The following is a 13,972-nucleotide window of genomic DNA, read 5'->3' on the forward strand; positions in this document are numbered from 1 at the left end:
ACAAAATGAAGAAGTAGCAGGTGTAGCTAAGATCTGCAAGTGATCAAATGTTCAAACACCGAGCTCCAATCTGTGGCGTGTGAGAGGAGCATAAAAGCCAAAATAAAGGCCATTTTTTTTAGCTACATAAAAGCTCAAACTTTATACCAAGTCTTTTGGGATGATTCTGCAATAGTTCCTGTTCATTGATGTGCCATTTGTCGCAAACTGAGAGGGACACAATCCATGAACTGAGGCACCTTGGTTTATCACTTTTGGTCGCTACTTGCATAGACTGAGATGTCCTCTCTGTTTAATGTTGCATGTTCCATTGGTTGAGATATCAATGATGGACTGGAATGACAGCAAGGGTTAAAAGGAGGCGAATCTCTGCACGGATGGATTGTCAAATTATAAGGATGGTGCATGGTGATCTATTCGGGGCTGCAAATGAAATTGGAGATCACACCCCAAGCCTAACGCATGAAAATATTTTCACGACATTGGGTTAAGACCCAGACATCCACCTAAAGGTGCTTCATTGACCTTACCCCACTTCTCTCAAAGACTATCATGGCGCAGATCCAGGCGGCATTGGACATCTATCCTCTTTTGCGATGAGTCCCTCTTTTCTCTTGGATGCAATGATAGCCTATGATAAGTCTGATAACCATATGAGCTGTGCCATGAAGAGGCCTTCATGAGAGAACATCACACCAATCCTACCCTGTGATTATGATGTGGGGTGGCTTAATGCATGCTTGCCGGACTTCTCTAGTCTTGATTTCAGATATACTAACACTTAGATTTAGTTACTTTAATTTGGCATTACATTGATTTGATGGTGGCATCAGAGTTAGGGTAATTTCTCCAAAGTGTCCCAGGAGCCATCATTTAACACGACAAAACCAGGCCCCATGTTGCTGGTGCAACTGTGAGCAGTCTGCGTGAACGAGACATACACACATGGTCAAAATTGTTGGTACTCCTCGTTTAATGAAAGAAAAACCCACAATGGTCATAGAAATAACTTGAATCTGACAAAAGTAATAATAAATTAAAAATCTTTGAAAATGAACAAATGAAAGTCAGTCATTGCTTTTCAACCCTGCTTCCACAGAATTTTAAAAAAAATTAAACTCATGAAATAGGCCTGGGCAGAAATGATGGGACCCCTGAAAATAATGTGACAAAAGGGACATGTTAAATCAAGTTGTGTCCACTAATTAGCATCACAGGTGTCTACAATCTTGTTATCAGTCAGTGGGCCTGTATACAGGGCTACAGATACTCACTGTGCTGTTTGGTGACATGGTGTGTACCACACTCAACATGGACCAGAGGAAGCAAAAGAAAGAGTTGTCTCAGGAGATTATAAAGAAAATTCTAGACAAGCATGTTAAAGGTAAATGTTATAAGACCATCTCCAAGCAGCTTGATGTTCCTGTGACTACAGTTGCACATATTATTCAGAAATGTAAGATCCATGGGACTGTTGCCAACCTCCCTGGACGTGGCCGCAGGAGGAAAATTGATGACAAATCAAAGAGATGGATAATACGAATGGTAACAAAAGAGCTCAGGATAAATTCTAAAGAGATTAAATGTGAACTTCAAGCTCAAGGAACATCAGTGTCAGATAGCACCATCCGTTGTTGTTTGATCCAAAGAGGACTTCATGGGAGATGACCAAGGAGATCACCATTGTTGAAAAAAAATCATAAAAAAGCCAGACTGGAATTTGCCAAACTACATGTTGACAAGCCACAAAGCTCCTGGGAGAATGTGCTATGAATAGATGAGACAAAAAGCCTTAGTTACTTACCGGTAACGGGATTTTTCGGAGCCCATGACAGCACCATGAGAGAGAGGATCCGCCCATCAAGGACAGGAAACCTACAGGTTAAAAAGGGCGGCACCTCTCTCCCGCCTCAGTTTAAGTTAACAGAGCATGAGAGGACCGCCATGGTTAATTACAACAAGATAAAACACAACATTCAATTTAAGCCAACGACTTTAACTAACTTCCCCCGTGGGTGTAAAAAGAAGGAAACAACCTTATGGGGGTGCAAAACACCAGTGTAGGGAGGCAATATAAGGGTGCTGTCATGGGCTCCGAAAAATCCAGTTACCTGTAAGTTACTAAGGCTTTATTCGTACTCCCATGACAGCACCATGAGAGAATTACAGAGACGAAGGAGATTAGGGAGGGTCCACAGCCCGAAGCACCCTTCTCCCAAAGGTGAGATCAGAGGAGTTGCCCAAATCTAACCTATAATGCCTATAGTAGGTGGAGGGAGAAGACCAGGTGGCAGCCTTACATATGTCTTCAATGGAAACCCCTGTCTTCTCAGCCCAGGAAGTTGCTACTGCTCTGGTGAAGTGTGCCCTCAACCCTTCCGGTACTTCCTTATCTCCCGAGGAGTAGGCGAGGGTGATGGCTTCTCTAATCCACCTCGCAATTGTAGATTTTGAAGCTTTACAACCCTTCGTAGCCCCCTGATGGCATATAAATAGGGAACTATCTTTCCTAAAACTCTGGGAAACCTCCAGATATTTAAGCACGCACCTTCTAACATCTAATGTATGTAGTTTCTCCTCTTTCTGATTTTTAGGGGGGAAACAAAAAGTTGGAAGATTTACCTCTTGAGTTCTATGAAAACGTGAGACTACTTTTGGAAGAAAAGCCGGGTCAGGTTTTAGTACAATTCTATCATCCATAATTTGAGTAAATGGTGGGGACATAGAAAAAGCCTGTATGTCAGTTACTCTTCTGGCCGAAGTTTGGGCTGTTTTAAGAAGAATAATTTTATGGGTGGCTGAATCTAGAGGTTCGAAGGGGGTGTTAGTCAAGGCATTTAAGAACAGGTTTAAATCCCAGGGAGAGGGTCTGGATTTAATAATAGGTCTACACCTGAAAGAGGCTTTTATAAACCGTGCTACCCAATAATTAGCTGCTATATATCCAAAGAAAATAAGGCTCCTAAAGCCGAAACTTGTACCTTCAACGTACTAGTGGTTAGGCCCTGTTCTAGACCCAGCTGTAGAAATTCTAGTATCTTCCCAATAGGGATCCCATCCTCTAGTCTGAACTCTGCAAAGGACAGGAACTTTCTCCAAGTTCTAGCATAAATGCGGGTGGTAACGGGCTTTCTGCTACATAGGAGAGTGTTTACTAAATTTGTGGAAAAACCTTTGCTGGAACAGTGCCCTTTCAAATTCCATGCCGTTAAATGGAGATTTGAGGCTGGAGGATGGGAAACCGGACCCTGAGTAACAGGGAGGAAATGGTTGAGGAGGTAAAGGTGGCTGGGACCCTAGGAGGCAGCGATCATGCTATTATAGAATTTTGGATAACTAGAGGAGGAAGACATGTGAAGACTCAAACTTCAAGGTTAGATTTTAGAAAGGCAGATTTTAAGAGACTCAGAAAGAGAATAGGAGGGATCCAATGGCTGGATGTCCTTAAGGACAAAAATGTCCAGGAAGGATGGGAAATTTTTAAAAATGAGATTCTCAAAGCACAATCGTTAACAATCCCGAAAAGTAGGAAGAATGGGAAGCATTTAAGGAAACCAGGATGGATGAACACAGAACTTAAACACATGCTAAAAAGAAAGAAAGAAATGTTTATTAAATGGAAAGAGGGAGGCATATCTAAAGAAGATTATAATGCAGTCTGCAGATCCTGTAGGGCACGTATCAGGATAGCTAAAGCTGACAATGAATTAAGGCTTGCAAGAGATGTCAAAAGCAATAAAAAAGGATTTTGGGGGTATGTCAAAAGTAAAAGAAAAGTCAAAGATGCTATAGGATTTTTACAGGATGAAAATGGAGAAATGGTAAGAGAGGATGTTGAGAAGGCCGAACTTTTTAATTCCTATTTTGCATCTGTTTTCTCTCAGAAAAAAATGCAACATCAACTGATCTTCACTGTCCTTTTAAAGGAATAGAGGAATCCAAGTTATCTGTAAACAGAAAGATTGTGAGGGAATATTTAGCTAACATAAATGAGTTCAAGTCTCCAGGTCCAGATGAATTACACCCCAGAGTACTGAAGGAGATCGTAGAAGAAATTTTAGAACCACTCTCCATAATCTTTGAAAATTCTTGGAGAACAGGAGAAGTCCCAGAAGACTGGAGAAAAGCAAATGTTGTTCCTATCTTCAAAAAGGGGAAGAAGGTGGACCCAGGGAACTATAGGCCGGTGAGTCTGACTTCTATACCAGGAAAGATCTTTGAACAAATTATTAAACAACATGTATGTAAGTACATGGATAAGAATGAAGTGATTAACCAGAGTCAGCATGGGTTTGTAACTAACAAGTCATGTCAGACTAACTTAATTTCCTTCTATGACAGAATCACTGACTGGGTGGATCAGGGAAATGCTGTAGATATAGTATATCTTGACTTCAGCAAAGCATTTGACAAAGTATCTCACACCATCCTTATTGAAAAAATGACCAAGTATGCAATGGACCAGGCAACTGTTAGGTGGATTCATAACTGGCTTAGTGATCGGACTCAAAGGGTGGTTGTAAATGGCTTCACATCCAGCTGGATGAATGTCTCAAGTGGGGTACCACAGGGCTCCGTCCTGGGACCCGTATTGTTCAACATCTTTATCAATGATTTAGATGAAGGAATTGAGGGTAAACTGATTAAATTTGCTGATGACACAAAGCTAGGAGGGATAGCTAATACTAGAGAAGAGAGAGAGAGGATTCAAAAAGACCTAAATAAACTGGAGCAGTGGGCAGCAACCAACAGAATGGTTTTTAACAGGGAAAAATGCAAAGTACTACATCTGGGCAATAAAAATGAAAAAAGCATATACAGAATGGGAGGAATAGGACTAAGCAACAGTACATGTGAAAAAGACTTAGGTATACTAATAGATCATAGACTGAACATGAGTCAACAGTGTGATGCAGCAGCAAAAAAGGCAAATACAATTCTGGGATGTATTAACAGAAGCATACAGTCTAGATCACGTGAAGTCATTATCGGTCTTTACTCCTCTTTGGTCAGACCTCATCTGGAATACTGTGTACAGTTTTGGGCACCACATTTTAAAAAAGACATAGACAAACTGGAGCAAGTTCAGAGAAGAGCGACCAGAATGGTGACTGGTCTGCAAACCATGTCCTATGAGGAACGGTTGCAGGATTTGGGAATGTTTAGCTTGCAAAAAAGAAGACTGAGAGGAGACTTAATAGCTGTCTACAAATATGTCAAGGGCTGTCACATTGTAGAAGGATCATCTTTATTCTCATTTGCACAAGGAAAGACTAGAAGCAATGGGATGAAACTAAATGGGAGGAGACACAGATTAGATATTAGAAAAAACTTTTTGACAGTTAGGGTGATTAATGAGTGGAACAGGCGGCCACGAGAGGTGGTGAGTTCCCCTTCAATGGACGTCTTCAAACAGAGGCTGGACAGACATAATTGAATGTCCATTGGTCATATGACATTCTCACCCAATAGAACAGCGATCTGACAGCATTGCTCATTTGCATGTCCGGTCTATAAATACGGCCGCTCTGGGAGGAGCAGGATCATTATTCTCTCTCTCCAGTGAAGAGAACATTCTGCTATCATCATGCCTGAACCTGCCAAGTCTGCACCAGCAGCCAAGAAGGGCTCCAAGAAAGCTGTGACCAAGACTCAGAAGAAGGACGGCAAGAAGCGGAGGAAGAGCAGGAAGGAGAGCTATGCCATCTATGTGTACAAGGTGCTGAAGCAGGTCCACCCTGACACCGGCATCTCCTCCAAGGCCATGGGCATCATGAACTCCTTTGTCAATGACATCTTTGAGCGCATTGCAGGGGAAGCCTCTTGCCTGGCTCACTACAACAAGCGCTCCACCATCACCTCCCGGGAGATCCAGACCGCTGTGCGCCTGCTGCTGCCCGGAGAGCTGGCCAAGCACGCCGTGTCCGAGGGCACCAAGGCCGTCACCAAGTACACCAGCGCCAAGTGATCTGCTCCAAGCTCTGTACCCACAACCCAAAGGCTCTTCTAAGAGCCACCCACCCCGTCTACATCAGAGCTGTGGCTGCTTGTCCGTGTCTTGCTCCTCTCCCTGGGGAACATGAGGCTGCACTGACTGGTACCTCGTGTGTTAGCAGGAGGGCCATTTTGGGTCAATACTTCCAGCCATAGAGGGCAGGAAGGGATTAGAGGATGATAGATGGGGAGGATGAGTTATATTGGGATGTGGAACATTAGGATAAGTCTGATAATAGAGGAGCAGGTGCCGGCAGCCATAGATACTCGCTCACCCTTCACTAGCAGCAGGGGTCTGATGTAGAATTAAAAAGTCACTTTTAACAGATTATTTTAACACTGCAGCTAAACCAACAATTATCTAAACAGACACAAAACCTGCATATAAAGTGCAAAAGTCAATAATAAACCATAGTACAGTCTCACCAGTTGTAGTCTTCTGAAGAGGCTGTCCATATGAACCCTGTCGTGTCCTGACAAGGACTTTACCCAAATGTGGTCTATCCTGCTTGTAATGTCTCCATACAAACCCGAGACATCACTAGCGGGATAGACCGCACTTTGGTTCTGTCCTTGTCCGGACGGGAGACCTGCTCGGGGCACTACAGGGAAATTAGGGAGCCCTCGTCTCCATGCCCCTCCTGATTATATGGACGGCCTCTTCACAACTCTACAAGTGGTGACAGTACCATTTTTATTATTGCACTGGTTGACTTTTGCACTATATGTTTTGTATCTGTTTAGATATCTATCTGTTGGTTTAGCTGCAGTTATAAAATTCTCTATTAAAAGTTACTTTTTATATATCGGATCCCTGGTGCTAGTGATTTACCTTGATGGGATCATTGTGCCCCTTGTGGGTTATTGCTGTTTCTATAGTTCACCCCTCACTCGTGGAATCCTGTTCTCTCCCAGAACACTGGGTCCTAGTGCCCTCTGTTTCCATTGTTCTGCTGCCAATAGATGGAGATGGGCTGTTAACTCTTTCAGTGCTCGGCACGTTTCCAGCACTTTCTCGCTGATCCTCCTCTGATGTTACACACCTTTTGCTCCGCAGACTGGTGAAGGCACCTGGTCAATAAGCTCCTAAAGATTGATCGATTTCTAGATCTGAATCTGTCACTGAGAAGCCGATCACTTGTTTATTGCAGCAGAACCTGCCGCTGAGATAAATGAGCACAATATGGAGGGTATAAAGCGCTTCATGGAGGAATACAGCCGTATATTAAAGGTATACAGCACTATATGGGGAAACTGTATATGGAGTTTATACAGCGCTCTATAGGGGTATACAGCAGGATATGGAGCTTATACATCACTGGATGGAGGAGAGTATATAACTCTATAGACCTCACAGTGAGTTATTTCCAGGTGTCACAGTGTAATTCCTCCGAGCAGGATGTCACCAGAGAGGAATCAGGGCTGTGACTATTTCCACCATCACAGTAGAAGCAGGAAAATACCAGGACAATGAGCGGGAAATTCAAAATCACTAACAGCTCTGTGCTCGGCCAATCAGAGGAAGGGGCGGAGCTGATAATGCAAATTCCTTTCCATCCCCGCCCTGGAAGCGCGTCACCTCTGCAGTCCTCTTTCTGGTCCCCTCACGCTCTATATAAAGGAGGACTGCGCACTGTCAGTCATAGCTTTCTGCTGACTGCTTGGAAGATGTCTGGTCGCGGCAAAGGAGGGAAAGGTCTGGGGAAGGGCGGTGCCAAGCGGCACAGGAAGGTTCTCCGTGATAACATCCAGGGCATCACCAAGCCTGCCATCCGCCGTCTCGCCCGCAGAGGAGGAGTCAAACGCATCTCCGGCCTCATCTATGAGGAGACTCGCGGCGTCCTGAAAGTCTTCCTGGAGAACGTGATCCGTGACGCCGTCACCTACACCGAGCACGCCAAGAGGAAGACCGTCACCGCCATGGACGTGGTGTACGCGCTCAAGCGCCAGGGCCGCACTCTCTACGGCTTCGGGGGTTAATAACAACACAAAGGCTCTTCTCAGAGCCGCCCACATCTTCTGAGGAGGAGCTCCTGCTGCTGGGGAGGGCGAGGGGCTGGAGACCCCCTGTGCTGGGGTGACTGCAGGCTGCTGCTCCAGGGGCGGCTGGAGACATCGCAGGCGCTAATGGGTTAACACTGAGGAGCTGCCTGTGGGCGGAGCCATAGCCCTGCTGAGCGCTGATTGGCTGAGCACTGAGTGTGATTCCTGCTCTGAGGCTGATCTCTTCTGCTCTGTGTAACATGTGGTGTCAGGATGGCGGCTGTCACCGGGTGATCAGCTCTTGCAGGGTGACTAAATATCTGGTTACTCCGCACTGTGGAGGGTGTACAGTACAGTATGGGCGTGGAAAGCTTATGGGCATCTATCGCACTAGATGAATGGTATCATGAAGGGAACTTGTTTTCTGTATATTCCATCTTGTTCCCTGAATTACCCAAGTACTTGAACCCCTCCCACCTTAAATACAAGACTCCAGGTCATATCCATTGTGCATGTCAGGACCACCCTGAATACTTGCAATTCCTTTGTTTCCTGTCTATATAAACCTGTGAGTCTAAATAAGCAGAAATTTACATTGTGTATAGTTATCTGCAAAATAATAGTGCTAAAAACAACCATCAGCAGAGCGATGTTTAAATTTAGCGCCAAAATCACTGATTGGTCACCGCTGGCGTTCGCGACCAATCAGCAGAGCGTTGTTTAAATTTGGCGCCAAGCTCACTGATTGCTGGCCGCGACCAATCAGCACAGCAGTGTTTAAATGTGGCGTCAACATCGGTGATTGATCGCGGGCGCTATTTAATGTGGCGCCCAAATCGGTGATTGGTCGCGGGCAGCGGCCGCGATCAATCAGCACAGCGGTGTTTAAATTTTGCACCGGTCTCCGCACCCGACCAATCAGCAAATCGTATTGGTGATGACCGGGGAGCGGCGCTGCCTGTGCGGCTACTTCCGCTGCGAGAAGCCGGGACATGAGCGACTGCTCGCAGCAGCTCGCTGTCCGCGACCAATCACCCATTTGGGCGCCACATTTAAATATCGCCCGCAACCAATCACCAATCTTGGCGCCACATTTAAACACCGCTGTGCTGATTGGTCGCGGACGCTGCCCGTGACCAATCACCGATTTGGGCGCCACATTTAAATAGCAGCCGCGACCAATCAGCACAGCGGTGTTTAAATGTGTCTGCAAGATCGGTGATTGGTCGCAGCCGCTATTTAAATGTCGCCCAAATTGGTGATTGGTCGCAGGCAGCGTCCGCGACCAATCAGCACAGCAGTGTTTAACTTTTGCAGCAAGATCAGTGATCAGCAACATTAGCGCCAAATTTTAACAACGCTCTGCTGATTGGTCGCGGTCGCCAGCCGCGACCAATCAGCAGTATTGGCGCAAAATTTAAACCCCGCTCTGCTGATTAGTCGCAACGACCGGCGGTGACCAATCAGCATTATTGGCGCCAAATTTAAACACAGCTCTGCTGATTGGTCGCGGCCGTCGGCCGTGACCAATCTGCGATATAGGCGCCAAATTTTAACACCGCTTTGGTGATTGGTCACGGTTGCCGGCCTCGACCAATCAGCGATTTTGGCGCCAAATTTAAATACCGCTCTGCTGATTGCGCCCTGTCGGCCGCATACATATTCTAGAATACCCGATGCATTTGAATCGGGCCACCATCTACTCTATATATATAATCGTCTTATCCCGTCTGTCTTTCTGTCTGTCTGTCCAGGAAATCCCGCCTCGCTCATTGGTCCGCCAGCGGCAAATCAGCGACGCGGGATTTCAGAAAAAAGATGGCGGCCGTTAGCCCACGACCAATCAGCGATCTTGGCGCCACATTTAAACACTGCTGTGCTGATTGGTCGCGGACACTGCAGGCAACCAATCAGCGATCTTACCGACATATTTAAACACTGCTGTGCTGATTGGTCGCGGACGACCAATCAGCGATTTTTGCGCCAAATTTAAATACCGCTCTGCTGATTTCGCCCGGTCGGCCGCATACATATTCTAGAATACCCGATGCGTTAGAATCGGGCCACCGTCTAGTTAATATATAAACCCAACCGTTAATTAAAATAGGGACACTGGTTAGGAATCTACAATAGATTACATCCCCTTTATCTGTTTTCTATCTGGACTTTAGTGGATCATGGTCACCAATAATACATACTAATTCATTAACTGTGATCCAATATACATCCTCAACTGGATGTATGTACAATTGTTATTAAGAAATGAATATTTGATTTAATAATTAATAAAAGTTAATTTTTATTCACATCCTTTCCCTATTCTTTCCCTCTCTTCTCCCTTTTCACAGCATATCGCAGATATTAAGACTCTGACACTGTTTGCTCCATGAGCCTCCAGATGAACTCTATAACGGAGGGGGGCTATCGCCCCATATCGTTGCTCCTATTCGCTTTCAATCTCCTTGAGCAGCATGTTCACGCTGAACTTTCCTCTAATCTCTCATGTAACTCACTATTCGACAACCTACAATCTGGCTTCCGTTCCCACCATTCCACTGAAAATGTCCAGACCAAAATTACTAACGATTTACAGCCAAAGCCAACAGACAATTCTATACTCCTCCTTCTTGACCTGTCCTTTGCCTTCAATACAGTTGACCACTGCCTCCTACTACACATCGTCTCTTACTCATGCATCTTTACCCTTGGCCTGGGACAACTTTAAGTCCCATGGCTTTCAGTACCATCTGAATGCTGATGAAACTCAGATCTACAGGTGCATCTCACAAATTTAGAATATCATCAAGCAAACAGTATCACTGTGCTTGATTGGCCCGCAAACTCGCCCGACCTTAACGCCATAGATAATCTATAGGGTATTGTCAAGAGAAAGATGAGACACCAGACCCAACAATGCAGACGAGCTGAAGGCTGCTATCAAAGCAACCTGGGCTTCCATAACACCTCAGCAGCCACAGGCTGATCACCTCCATGCCACATCGCCGCATTGATGCAGTAATTGATGCTAAAGGAGCACCTGCCAAATATTGTGCATTTACTGAACATACATTTCAGTAGGACAACATTTCGGATTTTAAAATCATTTTTCAAGCATTCTAATTTACTGAGAATGATTTTTCTGTTTTCATTGGCTGTAAGCCATAATCATCAACATTAACCGAAATAAACACTTGAAACAGATCCCTCTGTTTGTAATGAATCTATATAATATGAGTTTCACTTTTTGTATTGAAGAACTGAAATAAATTAACTTTTTGATGATATTCACATTTTACGAGATGCGCCTGTACCTCTCTGCTGTCCAGAATCCCGAAGTATCAGCCATATCCTCCTTTTTCTCCTCTCGCTTCCTCAAGCTCAATGTGGACAAATCTGTACTCAATCTTTCCTCCGTCTCACGTATCCACTCTACCCCATCACAATAAATGACATCATATATTCCCCTGTGCCGGAAATTCACTGCCTTGGAGTAACCATTGACTCTGCTCAGTCCTTCAAAACCCACATACAAACTTACCACCTCCAGCTCAAAAATATTTCCAGAATCCGTCCTTTCCTCAACCCTCAATCTATTAAAATGATTGTGCATGCCCTCATCTCCCACCTTGACTAATGCAACATCTTCCTCTGTGGCCTACCTGCGAACACTCTCGCACCTCTCCAGTCCGTCCTTAACTCTGCTGCCTCACTAGTTCATCTCGCTCGTCCCCCCTTTACAAATCCCTTCATTGGCTCCCAATTCATCGATCTAAAACAAAGCCATCCATAACCTTTCTCCTCCGTACATCTCCGAACTAATCTACCGATATCTTCAGTCTCCTCTCCTCCACACTTATTTGTTCCTCACCCAATTGCCGCCAAGACTTCTCCAGATTATCCCCCATCCTCTGGAATTCTTTGCTCCAACATGTCCGATTATCCACATTCGGATCCTTCAAACGTAACATGAAAACCCATCTCTGCAAGAAATTTTACAACTTGCAATGACCCCGCTGCCACTGCAACCCCCCCCCCCCCCCTTCAACCTACAGTCTCCTTCCCCATCATCCTGTAGAATATAAGCCTACAAAGGCAGGGTCCTCTTCCCTCTGTTCCAATCTATCATTGTTAGTTTACATTCTGTAAGTAACCCCTCCTCATGTACAGTACAACACTATGGAATTAACGGTGCTATATAAATAATCTCTGCTATAGAACAGATAATTCCTGAGATCAGCGGCGCCAGCTCTTGTGGTGACGGTGTGGATGGCTCTTAGAAGAGCCTTTGGGTTGTGTGGATGATACAGGATCAGCGGCGCTCACTTGCTCTTGCCTGACTTGCTGCTCACCTTGCTGCTCTCGGTCTTCTTGGGCAGCAGCACGGCCTGGATGTTGGGCAGGACGCCCCCCTGGGCAATGGTCACCCCACCCAGCAGCCTGTTCAGCTCCTCGTCATTGCGCACGGCCAGCTGCAGGTGGCGGGGGATGATGCGGGTCTTCTTGTTGTCCCGGGTGGCATTGCCGGCCAATTCCAGGATCTCAGCGGTCAGATACTCCAGCACAGCAGCCAGATAGACCGGAGCGCCGGCGCCCACCCTCTCAGCATAGTTACCCTTGCGGAGAAGCCTGTGCACACGACCAACCGGGAACTGCAGTCCTGCCCGGGATGAGCGGGTCTTGGCTTTAGCACGGACCTTCCCTCCTTGTTTGCTGCGTCCAGACATCACTACGCTCACAGTTATCAGCAAACAAAGAACTCTTGTGTGGTTGAGTATGAAGTCTCCTGCGCCTTTTATAACCTGCTGCTACCCCTCCATTGGCTGGATCTCAAGTCAACAATGCAAACAAGATTTGTGGAAACACCAATCAGCTGCAGTGGGCGGAGATCATTAAATATATTGGTCACATGACTTTCTCACCCAATAGAACAGCGATCTGACAGCATTGCTCATTTGCATGGCCAGGCTATAAATATGGCCGCTCTGGGAGGAGCAGGATCATTATTCTCTCTCTCCAGTGAAGTGAACATTCTGCTATCATCATGCCTGAACCTGCCAAGTCTGCTCCAGCGCCCAAGAAGGGCTCCAAGAAAGCTGTGACCAAGACTCAGAAGAAGGATGGCAAGAAGCGGAGAAAGACCAGGAAGGAGAGCTATGCCATCTATGTGTACAAGGTGCTGAAGCAGGTCCACCCTGACACCGGCATCTCCTCCAAGGCCATGGGCATCATGAACTCCTTTGTCAATGACATCTTTGAGCGCATTGCAGGGGAAGCCTCCCGCCTGGCTCACTACAACAAGCGCTCCACCATCACCTCCCGGGAGATCCAGACCGCTGTGCGCCTGCTGCTGCCCGGAGAGCTGGCCAAGCACGCCGTGTCCGAGGGCACCAAGGCCGTCACCAAGTACACCAGCGCCAAGTGATCTGCTCCAAGCTCTGCTCCACCAACCCAAAGGCTCTTCTAAGAGCCACCCACCTCGTCTACATCAGAGCTGTGGCTACTTGTCTGTGTCCTGCAAGAAATTCTTTGCAAAAACGTATTGCAGAAAATATAGTTGACCACCAGGATGGATCCATGAAAGAGAAGTTATGCCTAACCTACATGTTAGACTTCTGAGAAGGTAAGTGCTATTTTGGTTGTTAGTCATGCGTCCGATGTGATATATCTGGACTTTGCAAAGGCGTCTGACGCTGAACCACACAACAGCCAGAAGCCGGGACTCGGTCCAGTATGCAGATGGGTGAAGAACTGGTTAAGGGACAGGAAACCTGTTTTAAATGGTAGATTTTCTAAGTATGATATTGCCAGAAGTGGGGACCTCAAGGATCTGTACTGGGAGCAGATGTGGGCGAAGCACAGAACTGTTGGGGATTTTGAATTTCCCGCTCTTTTTACTGTCCTTTTTCCACTTTCTATCATGAGGATGTTGGTCACAAATGGTTCTGATAGTGAAGTATACCCTACATATCCAGCTGTATACCCCCTTATAATGCTA

The 13,972-nt window shown here is 45.9% G+C and overlaps 4 protein-coding genes across 4 annotated transcripts; 3 read left to right on the top strand and 1 right to left on the bottom strand.

Moving 5' to 3' along the window:
• The first annotated feature begins 5,526 nt into the window (after positions 1-5,526).
• Positions 5,527-5,968, top strand: LOC141164317 (histone H2B 1.1-like). The gene has a single exon (XM_073649451.1). It carries the CDS (start codon positions 5,588-5,590, stop codon positions 5,966-5,968), a length of 381 nt encoding a protein of 126 aa, XP_073505552.1. The 5' UTR covers positions 5,527-5,587.
• A 1,480-nt stretch (positions 5,969-7,448) lies between these two features.
• On the top strand, positions 7,449-8,146 carry LOC141164313 (histone H4-like). Its single transcript, XM_073649448.1, has one exon. It carries the CDS (start codon positions 7,465-7,467, stop codon positions 7,972-7,974), a length of 510 nt encoding a protein of 169 aa, XP_073505549.1. The 5' UTR covers positions 7,449-7,464; the 3' UTR covers positions 7,975-8,146.
• Positions 8,147-12,094: 3,948 nt separating this feature from the next.
• LOC141164314 (histone H2A.J-like) lies at positions 12,095-12,736 on the bottom strand. Its single transcript, XM_073649449.1, has one exon. The coding sequence runs from the start codon at positions 12,699-12,701 to the stop codon at positions 12,297-12,299; it is 405 nt and encodes a 134-aa protein (XP_073505550.1). The 5' UTR covers positions 12,702-12,736; the 3' UTR covers positions 12,095-12,296.
• Positions 12,737-12,985: 249 nt separating this feature from the next.
• On the top strand, positions 12,986-13,433 carry LOC141164316 (histone H2B 1.1). The gene has a single exon (XM_073649450.1). It carries the CDS (start codon positions 13,019-13,021, stop codon positions 13,397-13,399), a length of 381 nt encoding a protein of 126 aa, XP_073505551.1. The 5' UTR covers positions 12,986-13,018; the 3' UTR covers positions 13,400-13,433.
• The last annotated feature ends 539 nt before the right edge of the window (positions 13,434-13,972 follow it).

Source organism: Phyllobates terribilis, unplaced genomic scaffold, assembly GCF_046119375.1.
Source record: "Phyllobates terribilis strain yellow unplaced genomic scaffold, ASM4611937v1 Scaffold_10__3_contigs__length_209671492, whole genome shotgun sequence".
In the NCBI taxonomy this organism is placed as follows: domain Eukaryota; kingdom Metazoa; phylum Chordata; class Amphibia; order Anura; family Dendrobatidae; genus Phyllobates; species Phyllobates terribilis.